The 17594-nt window shown below is 50.6% G+C and overlaps 7 protein-coding genes across 7 annotated transcripts; 4 read left to right on the top strand and 3 right to left on the bottom strand.

Moving 5' to 3' along the window:
* Positions 1 to 378: 378 nt before the first annotated feature.
* Positions 379 to 3849, bottom strand: N7482_006512 (uncharacterized protein; the record flags this gene model as incomplete). The annotated part of the gene is made up of 5 exons (XM_056688637.1): positions 379 to 1486; positions 1542 to 2118; positions 2175 to 3117; positions 3279 to 3525; positions 3581 to 3849. The coding sequence occupies 5 exons, from the start codon at positions 3847 to 3849 to the stop codon at positions 379 to 381; spliced, it is 3144 nt and encodes a 1047-aa protein (XP_056541066.1).
* Positions 3850 to 4254: 405 nt separating this feature from the next.
* Positions 4255 to 5283, top strand: N7482_006511 (uncharacterized protein; the record flags this gene model as incomplete). The annotated part of the gene is made up of 1 exon (XM_056688636.1): positions 4255 to 5283. The coding sequence occupies one exon, from the start codon at positions 4255 to 4257 to the stop codon at positions 5281 to 5283; it is 1029 nt and encodes a 342-aa protein (XP_056541065.1).
* A 401-nt stretch (positions 5284 to 5684) lies between these two features.
* On the top strand, positions 5685 to 7316 carry N7482_006510 (D-aminoacylase; the record flags this gene model as incomplete). Its single annotated transcript, XM_056688635.1, has 1 exon — positions 5685 to 7316. The coding sequence occupies one exon, from the start codon at positions 5685 to 5687 to the stop codon at positions 7314 to 7316; it is 1632 nt and encodes a 543-aa protein (XP_056541064.1).
* A 495-nt stretch (positions 7317 to 7811) lies between these two features.
* N7482_006509 (uncharacterized protein) lies at positions 7812 to 8800 on the bottom strand (the record flags this gene model as incomplete). The annotated part of the gene is made up of 4 exons (XM_056688634.1): positions 7812 to 8064; positions 8111 to 8201; positions 8290 to 8383; positions 8450 to 8800. 4 exons carry the CDS (start codon positions 8798 to 8800, stop codon positions 7812 to 7814), a joined length of 789 nt encoding a protein of 262 aa, XP_056541063.1.
* A 2994-nt stretch (positions 8801 to 11794) lies between these two features.
* Positions 11795 to 12634, bottom strand: N7482_006508 (SDR family NAD(P)-dependent oxidoreductase; the record flags this gene model as incomplete). The annotated part of the gene is made up of 2 exons (XM_056688633.1): positions 11795 to 12346; positions 12407 to 12634. The coding sequence occupies 2 exons, from the start codon at positions 12632 to 12634 to the stop codon at positions 11795 to 11797; spliced, it is 780 nt and encodes a 259-aa protein (XP_056541062.1).
* Positions 12635 to 13093: 459 nt separating this feature from the next.
* Positions 13094 to 13556, top strand: N7482_006507 (elongin C; the record flags this gene model as incomplete). The annotated part of the gene is made up of 3 exons (XM_056688632.1): positions 13094 to 13214; positions 13286 to 13334; positions 13418 to 13556. 3 exons carry the CDS (start codon positions 13094 to 13096, stop codon positions 13554 to 13556), a joined length of 309 nt encoding a protein of 102 aa, XP_056541061.1.
* A 939-nt stretch (positions 13557 to 14495) lies between these two features.
* On the top strand, positions 14496 to 17453 carry N7482_006506 (putative ubiquitin-protein ligase (Asi3); the record flags this gene model as incomplete). Its single annotated transcript, XM_056688631.1, has 1 exon — positions 14496 to 17453. One exon carries the CDS (start codon positions 14496 to 14498, stop codon positions 17451 to 17453), a length of 2958 nt encoding a protein of 985 aa, XP_056541060.1.
* Between the last annotated feature and the right edge of the window lie 141 nt (positions 17454 to 17594).

The raw sequence follows: 17594 nt of genomic DNA, 5'->3' as shown, positions 1-17594 counted from the left end.
TTGAAACAGCGGAAATGGGTCATTTGACTGTGCCCTCTGCCATGCCAGATTGAGCTTTCCAGTGAAGCGTCCCGACCATAGATTGACAATTTGGTCATATCTGACCATCTCATCCGGATCAGAAAGATCAACTCCAGGTGCATTCTCTGGTAGAAGCTGTTGGAAGAGTTCTCTCGCCTCGCGCAAATATTTCTCTGATTCTTCATGTAGCTTCAGGTGTGCGAGGACACGACCAAGACAACAGAGAACACGTGGAAGGCGGGTTGCATAGTACTCATTTCGATATTCTAAGCACCTGCGAAGGGAAAATCTATTGGAAGGCTTCGATCAGCATTGTTTTTTTGATATGATTCGGAAACCAGACAAAGCTATGATGACTTACTCTGCTTTGTACCAATCTCCAAGACTGGAATGAATCATGCCGACAGCAAAATAACTATCGATGGTGTGATCGTGGGTCTCCCCTAGGACGTCAAAACGGGCTTTGAGAATATTAAGATTCTCAACGAGAGCCCTCTGCTTCTCGCCAATATTGAACAGCACACAGGCACGCATGTATCGCATGAATTGCCCAACCTTGGAGCTCGGCCCACCATTAATCCATTGATCAATCAACCTAACAGCTTCATTGGCATGAGATAAGGCTGCATCTCCATCGCCACGACTGAGATACACCAGCGCAAGATTCTTATTGATCTCGGAAAAGGCTGCGAGTTGCGGGCTCATGCTTTGTTTCCACCATTTTTTTTTGATCCTCCTTGTTTTTTGAAAGAGAGGCATTGCCCTTTCGTAGTCATCGCAGTGCATGTATGCGCACGCTAGATTGTTGTATGCAGTGGATAGCTGTCTTGAAGCTGTCTCGTGAACGGCTCTGTTTTCATCTCGGTAAACTTGAGCCAGTCGGGCTAGTCGAAGTTGGACGAGCTCTTCCTTATGCGCCACGCCTTCTGCTCGCTTGGTAATGCCATGGTTGAGCTCAATAGACGCCCGAAGATAGAGTACCTGAAGCCTCTCCGGGTTAGTTTGCTCAGAGCCCAGAGCGTTGGTGAGTACTGCGTCGGCAGTGTCGAGGACATTGAAGGCGCTTTGTATCAAGTATCGCTCGTACATATAATTCCCAAGGTCTGACAGAAGGGTTCCAAACTCGATGGGGGCATCATTAACAAGGTTTTGGGACTGGGAGTACTTGAGAGCCTCCTTGTATGCTGCGTGCAAACTCAGCACATGCAAGTAGTACTTGTCGTATAAAGGCCACTTCTGATTTGTCGGGCTAGATCCTGCATGCTGACGTGGGAAAACGGCACGAACCAAGAGCAACGCTCTTTGAAATGCCTTGCTGTGCCTTTGTGGATCGTCTAACAATTTGGCTTGGAGATGCTGCTTTACATGTCGATGGATGGAGAACGAGCCACTTTCCTGTGGGTGGGAGGGAGGCTTTTTCTCGGTTAGATGTCTTCCATAGAGATCTTGTTGCAAGTCTCTCAGCCTGGAAAAATAGGAAGTTAGTCAGATCACGGGGGAAGCGGGTAGGATCAACCAACCGCGGGTTCGTAGTACTAAGGAACTTCAGGCAGGCATCTTCGTGGTCCCTGAAGATCATGCTCTCCTGTATTTCATCTGGATTCATGAAGGAAAAGCAATCAAGCAAATCTCGAGATTCCGGTTTCAAATCATCCAATGCCATGTTAAAAACTGCGTTGAGTGGTTTCTCATAGTCTTGAACAAAAGGGCCTTCAGACTGACCCCAGCCGGTCACTAGCTTTGGTTCGAATTCTGGGATAAATTGGCGCAGTGTCATTTTCACTGAGCTGATATACCCGGCAATTACTGCGATGGCCAGGGGTAGTCCTCCGACCAGACTTGATATCTTCTTTGCGTCTTCAATGCTGTCAGGAACACCGTTTTCGGCTAGTCGTTCCTGTGGATCAAAATATTGGAGTAAAAGGTTTGCACCATCCCACTCCTCAAACGGTTTGACCCAAATGCGCGACGGCCACCGATCTTTGACCTTTGTGCTTTGGGTGGTGATGATGATGGATCCTGCGGTGCCGTCTGGGATATATCCTTCTACATTTTCTATTGATACAACGTTGTCAAATACAAGTAACCATGGTTCCTCTATCGAGAGTCTGTTAGAGGAAAACGGAGTGAGAAGGGGTTGGGACAAAACACACTTGACGTCTTGAGCCTTGCCCGTGCCACTTCAATACTTCGCTGCTGGTTTCGCTGATCCTCAAGCCCGTCGCTGAGCTGGGAGGCAATGGAAGTGAAACTCCGTTCCGCTTCAGCTTGTACCTCTGCCCGAACCCAAAATATGTACTTGTAGCTCGTTCCATGACGGTAGGTATATTCTGTTGCAATCTGGGTTTTCCCAGTTCCTCCTAAGCCGTGGAGAACGCAGACTTTCATTTTCTGCTGGGTACCCTGGGGCTCGGGTTTGATTTGTTGATGCAAATTCTCGATCATGGTATCGCGGCCAAAAAAGTACGGGTTCTTGGGCCCTCGACCACGGGGCTCTGTGTTGGGCTCTGGGATATTCACTTGTAAGCCAAAGAAGAAACATACAAGAGCTGCCGATGCCAAAATACCTTCAAATCCCCTTTCCTGCATCGCCGGCGCCATATCGGTAGCGTTTTTAATGTATTTCTGCAGATAGTGCACCATAGTTTTATAGTCATTATCTGTGCGGCTCTGGAATCTCTGAAGGTTCTGATGGGTGGATTCGAAGCCAATGCTATCCGCGTTCTCGATCTTGGCTGAATCCTTGCTAACCACCTGGAGCAGAGGCATGCCTAAAATGCGAGTCAACTCTGCCTCGAAGAAGCAAACTACTCCTTCTTTCACAGGAAATGTTTGGTTGAATTGGTCATGGATCCGTTGGATCTCGGGTGAGCCTGGCTGAATGGCTTTCAAAAGTGCGCTGCTTGAACCTCTCCAGAAATTCAACCTCACAATGACTCGTCCAAGCCAGGTCAAGGAAGCACCCTTGTGAGGTGTGCCCAGAAAGATGAACCCTTTGGCATTCTGCGCGATTCTGCGCCGCCAGTCAGCGTTTGTCGACGATGAATTCGCATCGAGAGTGAGATCCAAACTCGGGGCGAGAGCATTATACAGAGCCTAGTTCCCGGTGAGAAGATTGGCCACACACTCTTGTTTGATGACGGCTGACCTGCTTGATCACAATTCCGCCGAAACTATGACCGATGAAAATAATGGGACGAGCACGCGTCTGGTCCGATATCAGTAAGTCGATGTGAAGCACGGGGGACATCACTTACCTCCGCGGTATTGCGTGCTTCATCGAGCACACGAAGAAGGTCGTTTCCATGATCTTCAAGTGACTTTGTGGTAGCATTCCGTTCCCAGGCACTGTTATGGTTGAAGGCCATGATACGAGCGTGGAGATCCTCCTGGGGAAGAAAATCCCGAAGCCACATGGGACCGATCGTCACATTGTGACCCTCTCTCAGCTTGTAGTTCCACGTCGTCTCGGCCGTTGACGCAAGTCCATGAACCGCAACAATGCTGTTTGTGCGAGTCAGCAATGCAACCCTTTCTGGGAAATTCGCTCTATACATACTCAGCACGACAATTTTTGCCCCCATCGTCCAGAATCTCGAGTAGCTGGGTTTGTCGCCTTTGCGACGTTTGGCCCCTCGGCAAGAGACACCACAGCAGAATGCAAATGAATGTCCAGACGAGATGGGTCTGTTTCGGAATGAGTTCTGTGGGGGTTCCCTCCTCATTTTGACGCGCAACGAACGGTTGAAAGGGGTTTAAAACCCAACCGGGAATGCCTGCGAGGTACAGCACAAGCAAGGATACCAGGATCAGCGCTGGTGTGTCCATGGTCAGATGGATGAAGCTGGTATAGAGGGATTAAGGATGGATAGAAGCAGAGCCAGGGAAGCAGGAGGCAGACGGAGAAGCTAGGGCCTCTCTCGCCTGGTGTGATCGGGGCTCAGTTCATGTGATTTGCCCGGGTGCACTTGGGGGAACGCCTATCCTGGAAATGGATTGGCCTCCCATGGGGCTAAATTTCACTCTGGAGTTCCCTTACTCTACTGTGGTGGCTGACTGTGGCAGCAGGTGCTTCTGTTCTACCGCCGCCGTACTCGTGTCCTTGCTGTTGTCTAGATAGAATCTCCGACTTGCACACGATCTCTTAGATTTCCGGCCTGTCCGCTCCTCCCGCAACGAGAGACTCTCGGTTTCGTGGCGTGAGAAGGTGCACTTGGTTTACTCGGGTCTAACATGGGTCATATTCCATTCAATGCACAAGTTGAGCTGTGCTCCAGTCTGGTGGTTTCGGAGAACCAGAAGATATCTCGACCACCTGGGAAATCGAAATCCTCCAAGTCCGCACTTCCTGGCCAACCATGGATCACTATAGGTGATCCAACTCTGCCCCTCTATCTTAGAAAGGAGCTTTTGACGCCAGATCTCAACCAACTGGCCCCCTATCTCTGGATGGTCGCCACCCAGGATAGCAGCCATATCTCTTCTCTAACCCATCAGATGGTGCGCGGCCGATCGATTGTCATCACGGAGAATCCTGAACTACACCTCGTCTGGTATGAGGGCCGAGTGTTCGTCAAGCCCCCCCCCAAGTATCTTCTTTCTTTTGCCTTCTGGGTATACTATCTGGACCCGTCATCATCCTCGTCGCCGATTCCACCCCAGTCGCGCCAAGAAATTGCCAGTGCTGCCCTGGGGTTGATTCGGTCTTATGTGTATTTAATCCGCAGCAAGTCCGACTTCCGTCTTGCCCGCAGTGACAGCGATGAATCCAAGCGACTGATTCCCGGCCGCATTTCGTTTACGCAGTTTGTGGCTTTTATTTCATGCTTTGAGCACCTGGGAGATGCAGTGATGCCACCCCGGTATGCATTTGGCGAACTTCGCCTCTCGCGGCTCAATCTCTGGGCGAAGCTGGTTCTCCGGAGATTCCATTTCCACAAGGCATATGGCCAGTATGGAGCATACTTTATGCGCTTGTATGCCCCGGTCGCCATCATCTTTGCTTTCTACAGCGTCGCCCTCAACGCAATGCAGGTGGTGTTGGCGGCCGAGTCTCTCCTTCAGGCACAGACGTCGTGGGAGGCATTCGCCGAGGCTTGTCGGGGGTTTTCGGTGTTCACTCTGGTTTCCGCTGTGGCTGCCTGTCTTGGGCTGCTAGGCTTGTTTGTTGGGCTGCTGCTGCGCGAGCTCGTCTTTGCACTAAGCCACTTGCGTGCCAAGCGAGGGAAGCGGACGGTGGCGCCTGCCGCAGAGGTTGCATGAGTCAGTTACCAATCACAGTCTACTATTTATTACGTGCATGCCCGAGTGTGCTCAAAGAGCAGGGGCCAAATCTGCAGCTGGGCTGTCACGAGAAGTGATTTCCGTGCAAGGCTCCAATCATAGCCCTCGTGGTGTCCGTGGCCTCCGGCACCAAAGCAAACAACCCCCCTTGTCCAGCACCTCGTAATATGCAATGTGACTGCCGGCATTGTCTGATCTCCCCAACATTCCGCTCATTGCGGCTCGAATGACTCGCGCGTTACGAAAAAAACCAGCGCGTATTGATGTCTCGATATGGCTGCTGAGAATTGTGAAACGTTTCCCTTCCACTCGCAACTCAAGCTGTCCATAATAATCCACTTCCTTCATACCTCGGTAAGGAAACACGTTCTGTTGACAGAATGGAAGTTGCCCGCGACATCGCCCAGCGACTCTCAGCCCTGCGGCCGGTGATCCGCGAGATCTGTAATGTGGCTGGCGTCCCTGGTGTCTCCTTTGGCGTTGCCCACCAGGGCCAGGTCGTGTTCCGGGACAATATAGGGTTTCGCGACATGGAACAATCCATTGAACCAGACTCAGACACCCTGTATGGCATCGGATCAGTCAGCAAGATCTTCACCGCGAGCGCGATCGGGGTGCTTGTCGACGAGGGGAAGCTGAACTGGACGACCACCATTGTCAGCATCATTCCAGAGCTCAACAGCGTTGACAAATCCATCACCGAGCAGCTGACCATCATAGACCTCCTTCTTCACCGGACCGGACTGGAGAAATCAAATAACTGGTGGTTCGGCTCCGACGGCGTGTTGATGTTGAAGAAAAGCCAGACCGTGTCCTCGTTCAATGCGTTAAAGCAAACAAGCCCATTCCGAAACGCTTTCGGATATAGCAACTGGAGCTACACCCTGATCGGCGAAGTCATCGAGCGCCTCACTGGCATGACATATGGGGATTTCCTTCAAAGTCGCATTTTTGGCCCACTGCAAATGGAGCGCACCACGACTAAGCATACTTCTCAAGATTCAGACAATTTCGCGAAGCCCTACGCTGCGCTAGATGACAAGTCGTTGTATCTTCTCCCGCCACCCCCAATCCAGGATGACACGATCATGACCCCCGCACAAGGGATTCAGAGTTCCGTGAACGATCTACTCAAGTTCTCTAGCGCGCTTCTGGCTGCTCGGAAAGGAGATCAAGAATCACCCTTGAAGAACGTCCCCAAGCAATTCTCTGGCCACATATTTCGGGGCAATCCGTTTCTCGATAAATCCTACGGTCTCGGACTGATGCGGACAATGCTCCCAGGTACCATTGGAGGTGGCAGTAACTCCATTTATACCAAGCTACCGGTGATCACGCCCGGACCGGACTGCAATGCCCGGCTGATCACTTTTCACGGAGGCAGTCAAGCAGGATACACGTCCTTCTTCACCATGGTTCCTGAAGCGGACATCAGCATTGTTGTTCTGACAAACTCGATCGGACTCGCGGATCCAGCTGGCTGGATCAACGAGCTCCTGGTGGAGACCATGCTAGAAAGTGCACATCAAACTAATTTTGTTCATCTTGCTACTGAGGCGGCCAACAATGCCATTGCCAGCATCCCGAATATGGAGAATAGCCTCGAGCAGGCTCGAGAGCCCAACGCCCCTCCCACGCATTCGCTTGACGAATTTGTTGGGCGGTACATCAACATCGGGCACGAATTCATCGTTGAAATCAGAAAGAAGGACGAATCAACGCTTCAAGTCGCGTTCCAGGGTCTGGATTCTCAAGTGTGGGATCTGCGTCATTATCAGCATGACACCTTCATATGGCTCTCCTCCCGAGACCATATCGTCAAACGGGCTCGGTTCCCGTTTGCCGGCAAGGACGTATATACTCTCATCTTCCAAAGTAGTGCAGACGGAGCCGTGAAAGGACTATTGTGGCCCCATGAGCCGGGCCTGCCAGTCAAAGAACAATTCTTTCACAAGCTTGGCGGTGCCAGAGTGCCCGAGAACGAGGCGCAGCAACCTTTAAAGGCAGTGTAAGCAACATCACCTTCTGCGATCATTCAGTTGCCCAGATTCTTACCGCAGCAAAGCTTATAGGGCAAGATTGAACAAGGTCTTGGATTCTCGCTCCTCTTGTCGGGTCATTTGAACGTACAACGTACTTTGACCTCTTCGATTTATCTCGAGAGTAGCTAGGAGCATAATTTGGGCTCGGCCACCCTCAAGGATTTAGTGACCGCTCTTCACGTAACGATAGATAATTCAATTTAGAAAGTAGGGAACGGTTCATAGCTCATAGGCTCAACGGTCTCATGAAACCCCCATCGACAACATATCCCTCACCCCAAGATGGATCCTCGAGTCAACCCTTCATGGTTTGCATCTGTTTTCGGGATATGTGAAAACCAGCATCCGAACTTCTATGCTCTCCCTTGGCTTCTTACTCTCACTTGGAACTGAGTCAACAGCTGAATGCAAAGCATCTACCGTGGCGCTTACTTAGCGTCTGCAATACCTTCGCTTCATTCGTAGTCAAGATCGGAGACACTCACATTTGGCAACACCCTCCTGGCTGTCAAAATTCTTAAATATCAAGAGGTCCGAAGGAGTCTGCTGGCTCATATAGTACCATTTAACATCTTCCTGGTACATAGCAAACAGCGTCGAGTTGACCAATGCTCGTCGAACACGATTAGCTTCCACCAGACCTGTCTCCCTGACCGTGGTTCCATCGGAGACAGCAAAAGGACAGCATTCAACCGGTTGGCCAAGTGGACGCCAGAGGCTAGTGAAATTAGCTTCATGATTTTGAAGGAGATTCAAGTCCTTACTTTATCCATCTGACTCGCCCACTTAGTAGGAAATCTGCACGGTCTGGGAAGTTGCGCTCAACCACCTCAATGACATATCCGGGCGATGCATCTAGCAAAAGGACATACGTTTTGAGTAAGTCAGGAAACTATATGTTTGACAGAAGGAACTGCTTGATCGACAAGATTCAAACACTTACCAACGTGGGGTGTTTTCACAGGGCCAAAAACGGTGTGCTTGTCGTTGAAATCGACAATCTGCCCATGTTGAAAGGAAGTCTCTGATCGGCGAATCTAATATTTGAAAGGAATAGGCTATCAGGGAAAAGGTCTCCTAGGTGCAACAGTTGACTCACTTACCCTCCAGTCAAAAAGCAAAATCTCATCCACGCCATCCAGCTGCTGTTTCAGGACCAGCTCACATTCAGGCAAGTATCGATCCTCCACCCCAGTTCCGTCGCGGAATTCATATTCTGAGACGTTGGAATGGTGCTTGATATATTGGAATCCATTGCTGTCGAGTGTGAAGAGTGACTCCCGACCACGTACGTCCTGGATTATCTCGGCAGTAGGCGCGAGCTCGAATTTTAGATTTGTCTGTCGTTGATCCTCTGCTTCTGCCGGGACATCAGAGTAGATCTGGAATGGCTTTTCTATCTTGTATATCGGGTTCCATACTAGATAGTGGAAGGTATTCCAGATAGAGTCCATATTGGGTGTTATTTAGCCTGTAGAGTTGACAGCTTCAGTAGCTGTCTACGACTTTGGCAGCTGGAAGTTTTTAAGTACGTCTACAGAGCCTCATGGTGGTCATTTTCTCAATGAGACACGGGGCTGCTTAGGCCATCACATGCTTGTTATATGTACTCGATACCAATCAGGAACTCAGCCTTCCTGGACCCATCCCTGTGTCGCTGCACCCCGAATCACATTGCCGTTGTCACCTCGGCTATACCTGACGATTCGGGTCTTATCCTGACAAATTTATGTATTAAAAGATTGTCATTGAATTTCAAACTAGCTATCGGAGATAATACTCTAGCGAGCGTAGGCATTGACATTGATACCCAATCTCCCACTATCTTCAATCAAGAACATTCCGCTCGTAGCCCCTCCAATCCACTGACCCCTTCCTTATGATAATATGACTGACTGTAGAAAATGTGTGAGACGTGATTTTTGGCTGTCAATACACTTCTTACCTCTCTTCCTCAACTAATCACCGCCGTTGTCTTGGACAGAGTGGGCGTTATAAGTGCACATGTCAGGCCCCTTCTGTTGACCCATCTCCATGTTAGAGAAGGTCTTTTTCCACGGCTGGTTGCGGCCGTCCTTCTGCTTGTCATCGCGAGCTTGCTTAACCCATGCCGGAGTCTGGGCTGGGGGTGCCATTTTCTTCGCTACAAGTCAGCCGATTGCAATGATACGATGAAGGGTTTAAGGTAGACTAACTCCGTAATGGATGAGGACCTATTTCTTGTTTGAGGCTTGCGAGGAGGGTGCTTTGAGAAAATCAAGAAAGCAAGGGGACGCCTGTGGAGACAAATCTTCTTATATCCGGGAGTCATAGAATGAGGCTCAAATTATCAAGACTTGGTGAGGAAATACAAGGTGTACAACGCCGATTGTCAAGGATGGCTGACATGTCCAATTTTTATGCACTGTGACGTGGCTCTAGCGCAAATAGCGGAATGGTTGTAGGGAATATAGATGCTATTGGGTGCGAGCTGTGAAAGGCAACCATGGATGGCAACTACCTGCCCTCCTCTTCAGATAGCCTGACTGCATGAACCTTGTCAAGTGATCACGCTTGTATGTCGTGGCAGAGGATTGGGTCTGTGCTATATTATTCATTACTTTGTTCTCTGTTTGCCAAGTTGTGTATCAGAGATGATCATACCTCCGCGGCAAGTATGGGAGAATTAGGCAAAGGGCGGCCTTTCATCTTCTGCTTTACTTTCCTTAGAACTAGAGGGTACTTTGTCTAGAATTGGATTCCCGTGGAGAGTCAAAACTTCGCATGCATTCACGATATGATATGTTCGGGGCAATCGACGATCAAACCTCAAAGATATAGCTGAAACACCCCAGGATCAGTGAACACCAGTATCATGCTCTTACGAAGAGTGAAAATTACGCGAGCGATTCGCTAGAGAGGAAATGGGGTAACTATGTCCTTTCCATTTGTTGCCCCACGCCTATTTGGTGTTGGCGCTCCCGGTCCAACGTAAGATCCGCCCCATTTATTTATTTATTATTTTTTTTAATTCATTCTCGGATCCCATATGCGCAAGGCCCATTTTGCCGGCAGAGACTATACTGTAGGCTAACAGGGTAGTTACATCACGCGATTCACCGGGCCGTTCACGGGGCCACCGCTGCCCCCGACTCTTCCCGTTAGGAGCCGATTAACTGCTATAGCTTTATTCGACTAAGGTCGAATAGGGAGAGGCTAACTTTATTTAAAAGACCGAAGGCGCAATTAGGGTGATTACGACGTGCTCGTGATCATGACTCGAAATGTGGTTGGAAGGGCTCTAAATTGACCGAGGAGTTACACATATATGATAAATTAAATAGCTTTGGCAGCGGTAGTAGGCCTAGTGAGCCACTATTATAGGTCTTTATCCTATTGGAGGCCAAGGACCTATCGGCGGAGGTCTACGAAGCGAGGGTAGTATAGAGGAAATGGCGTATATCTTGACGGCCGCGGTCGCACGTGTACTACGAGTCTCTTCTATAGCTTTTTCCCGACTATCGCTAGATATTTGAGAGATAGTAGGCTAGTGCCATCTTAATTATCTACATTGGTAGAGGATGGACCTGGAGATCACCTGAGGGACGCGTGATTGAAGGGAGCAACTGACCTGACTAACCTGATTGGGCCTGTGTTTGAGGGAGCTCTCTTCATAATAGCAGATCCCTCCTCTATGTTTCTTCTTCTTCACTTTAGTTGTTTCGTTGGATGCACCTGGTTCTTTCCAGCTGGCCTCTTTCGTAACACTTTGTAGGTTCTTCGAGGTTAATCCGAGCGATAGCGCCATACCCGGGTAGTCGTTCGATGCGTAGTTATTATTCCACCGCTAGATAGCGATCTAGTAGAGGCGGGTCTTGTATCACGACAATAGGATAGAATACGGCTATGTAGCTTCGGCCGCTATAGGCGCATCTACCGCCTCACGCGCGAGCTAATCCGCCCACTCGTTGTGGCCAGGGATCTAGTGGATATGGCATAGTGTACGGAGTACCTAGGATACAGCTGAGGCACCCGGAAATGAGGCCGAGGATGTGTGTGCCGGAGTTACGGCGTGGGTAGGCGTAGGCCTAGATGGCTACCTGGTTGTCGGTGAAGACAGTAATCTTTCGAGGGCTTTGGTATTCGTTGCTGCTTAGCCACCTTGTCAAACACTTGTACTGCTAGATAGATGCCGTAGAGCTCTCCGGAATAGACTGTGTGTGTGGCTATGGTACCGAGCCGTTTGGTAGCATTCCCCCGTGATGCACGTACGGGGTACTTCGTCCGGTTTACGCTATACACAGGACTCCGTACGGTGCGTCTATCGTCCAGGGTATGTCGGCGGAGGCTGGTCACTGAAATGAAAAGCCTGCCTCAACGCCCTTGCCGTGCAAAACCTAGCAATGCAAACCTAACTCGAAAAGGCATTTCACAGGCCGCCGTTTACGTCTAAACAATAACGGGCCTGGCTAGACAGCACTTAACCCTCCATCCAGGTTTAGAACACAGTTATTGGCGTATTCATTCTGGGCCAGGAAAACGGCCGCATCAGCAATTTCCCGCGGATCCCCGAACCGATGTAGCGGGATCATGGCCTTGAGTCTATCGGCCTCTCCCGGAGAAAAGTCTTCAATCATGGGCGTTTCGATATACCCCGGCACGATGGCATTCGACCGAATGACCAGGTCTTTCAATGACGCCGAGGATTCGACAGCCAAGGACCGCGTCAGACCTAAAAGCCCAGCTTTAGATGCAGCGTACGGGACAGCACCGGTTCCAGCCTTGAGCGCGAGGAGAGATGAGACATTGATGATGCATTTTGATGGTGGTTTGGGTCCTGCGCTTGTGTTCTTGCGGTCCCTAATTCGGCTTCTGATGGCGGCTCGCAGCAACGCGCGAGATGTGAGTATCGCACCCTCGAGATTTGTACGAAGGATCTGGGAGATGTCGGCTAGTTCGAATTTGGGGAGAATACTCGAGATAGATATGCCCGCCGCATTGACTAGTACATCGACATTGGCCTGCAGAGTGATCAGAATATGCATTTACTAAGCTGAAATTGGATATTGCATTGAACTTACCATCTCCTCCTCTAATTCGCGCATCCATGTCCCCACTTCTCCTACATCTCCGACAAGTAATCGGACTTTGTCTGATGCTGCTTCCGTACCATTCACAACAGAAAGCTTTTCAGCAGCTTTCGTGAGTCTCTCCTGAGATCTGCTAACGAGAATGATCGTTGAAGCGCCTTCCTGCAGGAATCTTTCTGCGATGGCAAACCCAATACCCGATGTTCCGCCGGTTACCATGCAGGTCCGACCGGATAGCCGGTTTGCAGGCTGAAACTTTGTTACTGCAATGTCATCGTCTACTGGGATAGAAGACGAGAACTGAGCACTTCCTTTGGTTATTGCAAACGGGGGACATGCTCTTCTGATGTCATATGTCGGCCGTATGTAAGCGAGGGATGATGCTGGAGCTCGCAGACGGGCCCACAAGAAAAAGGGAGCGGCCATGTATCAGGCCTATTTCGTTGGTAAGTATATGTTGTGCTTCACTTGCCAAATGCCTTGCAAAATCAAAAGTAAATATGAAGGAGTAAGTGTATCCCCGAAAAACACCGTGGAGAGGAGATTAGTGCACGGTGCTTATCGCCTATCGATTATCGCACATGCACGGGCCACCGCCTGCGTCCCGCCAGCTTGCCGCCATTTTAGCTCCGTCTTCACGCGATTCTTGTCCGAAGCCGCGACTGTCGCCCTTGCACCATGGCCGACCCCACTCGATCAGAATATGTGACTCTTGTGTCGTGTGATGGCTTTGAGTTCATTATCCCTCGCAGCGCAGCCTGCATCTCGGGTACCATCCGGCGCATGCTGGACCCTGCCAGTACGTTGATCGAAGCCGCTGGATAGGTTGACCTTGCCAGGATTTAGACTGACCGCTTCGTTGCAACATAGGTAAATTCTCAGAAGCACTCAGCGGCCGCTGTGTACTGGAAAACCTAACGTGCGTACCTTGTCCAGACGACCTCTCTATTGATGTCATTTGCCGTTCCGTTGAATCTGCAGCTAACACTTGCCTTCGTGCAGTGGCATCGTCCTGGAGAAAGTCTGCGAATACTTCATGTACAACGAGAAACATAAGGATCAGGCCAATGTGCCTGACATGGAGATCCCGGCCGAGCTGTGTCTGGAGCTTTTGATGGCTGCCGACTACCTAGACACCTGATCTTTGATCTTGGCGTATGGGCTTTCCTCCTCTGCTGCTCCAGAGAAAACCCCTTTTCAACTGTCATCTTCTAGCTTTACTACTCGCAATTTCGGGTACGATTCACGGCGCAACGAGATGGGAAATACACTTGCAACGATTTTACACGGAGTTACGGGCCTGCTGGGATGGGCTGGACTTTGGAGTTGGCACATGGGCATGTATAACACATAAAGAAATGATCATTTATGGCTTTTTTGCTGTTGCCTGCTTCCGAAAGCATGATTAAACCAAGGACTGGGAAACCGGTTATCGAGCCATCCAAGCATCATGCATTCGACCTGATGAGCACCGTGGACGAATGACTCTAAAGTGGATGGCAGATCAAATTATATACTCCCTGAAGTCTTACACTTGCTCATGATACCTACACAGAGCAAGTGTTTACAATACTTAGGATACATTTCTTGAGAACTTTATAGCATAGTATCTATACCTACTCTCCCTGTAGACATTCAACGACAATGCAAGAATGATCATTTAGCCAAAAAAAAGTTTTGAAGAATATGAACAGGGAAGAGGAAGGACAGTGAAGTATACGTCGACCAATTCTACCTAAGCCATCAAGAACCGCACCAGGTATCCGTGAGCATGCGCGAAGAGACACCGAACATTCCCCTCCTATTGAAACCTCGGGCTGGGCTGACTCATCCGGGGAGAGGGCCCGACCCCCAGTGGACGCTGCATCCAACACTTTCCCCCCTCAATGCAGTTCACAGGGGCTGTGCTCGTTGTGGTCTTCAGGGTGTTTCCCTAAATTCATCATTTCAGATCGATTTGACCGACAACTTCCCCGCTCGTTGATAGCGACCGTCGTTGCATGGGGACCATCCCCATTGCATCTTCCCAGGATCCCGGATCGGACCACCGATAGCGGTCAGCGATAGAGGGACAGCCAACATGTCTGGCGTTCTTGGGCCAGCATCCATGCCGAGCACATCTGCCGTGTCATTTGCGAAGAATCTCAATAACACCGTCTCCGCGACTTCCGCCACCTCGTTACTCCCATCGCCTCGCGATCTACTTTCTCTTCCCCTCCGCGCCCTCAACCAAGCGGAAACCCTCGCGTTTAGTACAATTCCTCGGCATATCGCGCGACTGACGGGCCTTAATGATATTCGTATAAGCTTCTGGAGTGGAGGAGCGGCTGTGACCGGTGAGAGTGCACTAGGAGGTGGCGCTATGACAGCCGCAAATGCGGCAGGCGAAGGGGTTGCGCAAGGTGCTGGATATGGCGATAGCTGGTACGTGGCAGAGTTGCTGCAGACGATGCGGAAAGTTGGAGGATTCTTCGGATATTTGACCAGTGTATGGTCCTTTGCGTGCCTAGTGGAGGTGAGTGCTGTCCGTACCTGGACAAAGGGCCAATCTAACCCATCACAGGCTCTAGTTCTGAACCGAATGACTATTTACGCGTCTACTAGGCGGCATCTCCGGCTGGGTTGGGAAAGAAGACTTGCTCTACGCATAATCCCCATACTTCTATTCGTCTCCCAGATCATGACCTTATTGCGAGGAATCCGATGCCAATCGTCTCCGGCCTTCTCCGAAATGCGATACGGTAAGCCTGGGAAACCATTGATCTTTGACTACGCTAGCGGTGGAGGTGTCCTCTATGCGCTCAGCTCGCGTCTTATGGCTTGGGAGTCCGATGCGCAGGCTTGCAGTGCGGTGAAGATGGGACGCGCCTTTGGCAGCACAGATGTCCCATTTGGATCATTTGCTTTGCTCTGGCCTGTATTTCTGCTACTCTGCCTCAGCCATTTTGTCGAGACCCTTTCCTGTGCGCTACAAGGACGGCCCGTCATGACCGAGACTGGAATGTCAATTTTCGAGCACTCCCTTGCTTTTGCCGAAGCTGAGTCAATGATCAGCAAATCAGTCGGTCTCGGGCTGTTTGGTCTTGCCAAGCAAAGTCCCTTGGCCGAAGGGGGATCTGGAGAAGGTGCCGGTTCGGCTTTGCAGCTTCTCACTAGGGCGCAGGTTCTGGAGCGAATGAACGTTACCCCGGAGCTCCTGCTCATCGTCTTGATATCATGTTGCAACAGTCTGTCTTCACATATCCTAGATGTGTTTGGCAAACAGAGTCGATATCGCCTTTTTAATACCGCCCTTTGGGGATTCTGCTTCATGGCAGCAATGTCCTGGGGTTTGGAGAGTGGTCCTCCAGTGAGCACAGAGACAGGTGTTCTTAAGTTTCCAACTGTCTGCATTGTCGGTTTTATTCCTCATCTTCTCGTCCTACTCGGCATTCTCATCTGCCTTGCAATCTATGGGCTGGCTTTAGTCATCACTGCCTTCTCATTGCCATTTGAAGAAGGTCAACGTGTCTCCCTGCAGGAACGATTCATGCTGGCCCATGAAAACATGCAAGGCTCCAACCAAATACGCAGTATCCGCGTCAATAGGCATGAAGACTTTTATACAACTTTGCTGCGGGTTGGCTATGTCGCTCTGACGGCTGCTAGCGAAGCGGTGTTCTTGAATGAAGGCAAAGCAGTCATCGCAAGACAGATGACCTGGCTTGAGAAAGATCGGATTGCTGAGATTGAAGCCTCAAGACAGCGGAACTCATCATACGGCGATTACCCCAACCAGTCAGATCTTCCTCCTTTCGAAGCTGTGGGCTTCGGCAGTTTCGACCTGCCCGAGCAATCCCATGCATGGGAGAGTGGTTATAACCGCGAAAAGAAAATCGAGAAACCAAAGAATGGAGCTCGACAGGTGCGACCGCAAGCCGAGCTTGGTGGCGTGGGTGCAGTCCGGACATCCGTCCGCTTATGGCATGGTCTATCCTTCGTCCGAGCTATCTCCTTGCTCATTCTGAGGTGGATCGCGTACGGATTCAGCCGCATCCTTGACCGACTTGGTATCAGCGCTCGACCAGTGTGGTTGAAACGTTTGTCTGGAACACACAAAGACAAGGCAGTCCGCAAGAAGAAGGCATCCCGCTCGGGATCAGTGGACTTCTGGGTTCTCACGGATGATGGAGAGCTTGAGCTTCCCGAGGACCACGAATTCGATGTTGAGTTAGAGATGCAGAAGCAGGAGCGTTCCAACCGAAAGGACTGGCCGGAAATGTACGGGGGAATTGACGAGCGTCGAATGGATGAGAAACTCTATGCTTGGTGGAAAGCAGGAGGATCCTGGGGCAACCAGGACCATACCGCCGACTACCAGCCCCCGGCGGATGCGGATGATACAACGAGTGTGATATCAATGTCCACAAATGCATCAGAGTCTGAGTGGGAAGATGATCTCTCCAATGGACGTCGCACACCCACTCAATCCAACCCATATCCCCGCTTTTCTCGCGAGAGCACCCCTGTTCAAGATCCCTTCATCGACATGAGCACCTTCGCCCGTCTCCTCGACCCTCGGGACCGCGAGAGCAGGGAAGAAGCGCGTATCCTTGCCGCACATCTCAGCCCTGGGCAAGATTCCAACCGGATCATGACTCGTAGTCAATACCGGCAGCAAGTTGAAAGGGACAGATCTCGTGTTCTCCTGTCCTCTCGCCTGCACCATCATGCAGCCAACGCACACTCCGGTAGCGAGAAGCGCAAACCATCGGCCGAGGAAGAGACCGAGATGCTCGAGCAGTTGATCCTCTCGCGCCGCTCGGAGATGTCCTTCAGCTCAGAACCCAACACATGGGAGTCGGGTGCAACAGGGCTGGGCCCGAACGGACCTCCATGCGTTGTCTGCCAGACAAACCCACGGTCCATCATCACCTGGCCCTGTCGCTGCCTCTGTATTTGTGAGGACTGTCGTGTCAGTCTCGCTATGAACAACTTTGGCAGCTGCGTGACCCGCCGACAGGAAGTTGGCGGCTTCATGCGACTATGGGTTCCATGATCGACCTTCTCATTATAGCTCGGTTGCTTTGTGCATTTATTGCGCATTTGCTTTTTTCGGAGAGCTGCTTATCTCTTTTTGCTACGTTGACTTCTTCAAGATATCCGCGTTGATATTAGCGTGTAACATATTGCATTTATT

Source organism: Penicillium canariense, assembly GCF_028826845.1.
Source record: "Penicillium canariense strain IBT 26290 chromosome Unknown utg000004l_segment0_segment0, whole genome shotgun sequence".
NCBI lineage: Eukaryota > Fungi > Ascomycota > Eurotiomycetes > Eurotiales > Aspergillaceae > Penicillium > Penicillium canariense.
The sequence above is the reverse complement of the archived record's forward strand: the minus strand, read 5'-3'. Positions and strand labels throughout refer to the sequence as shown.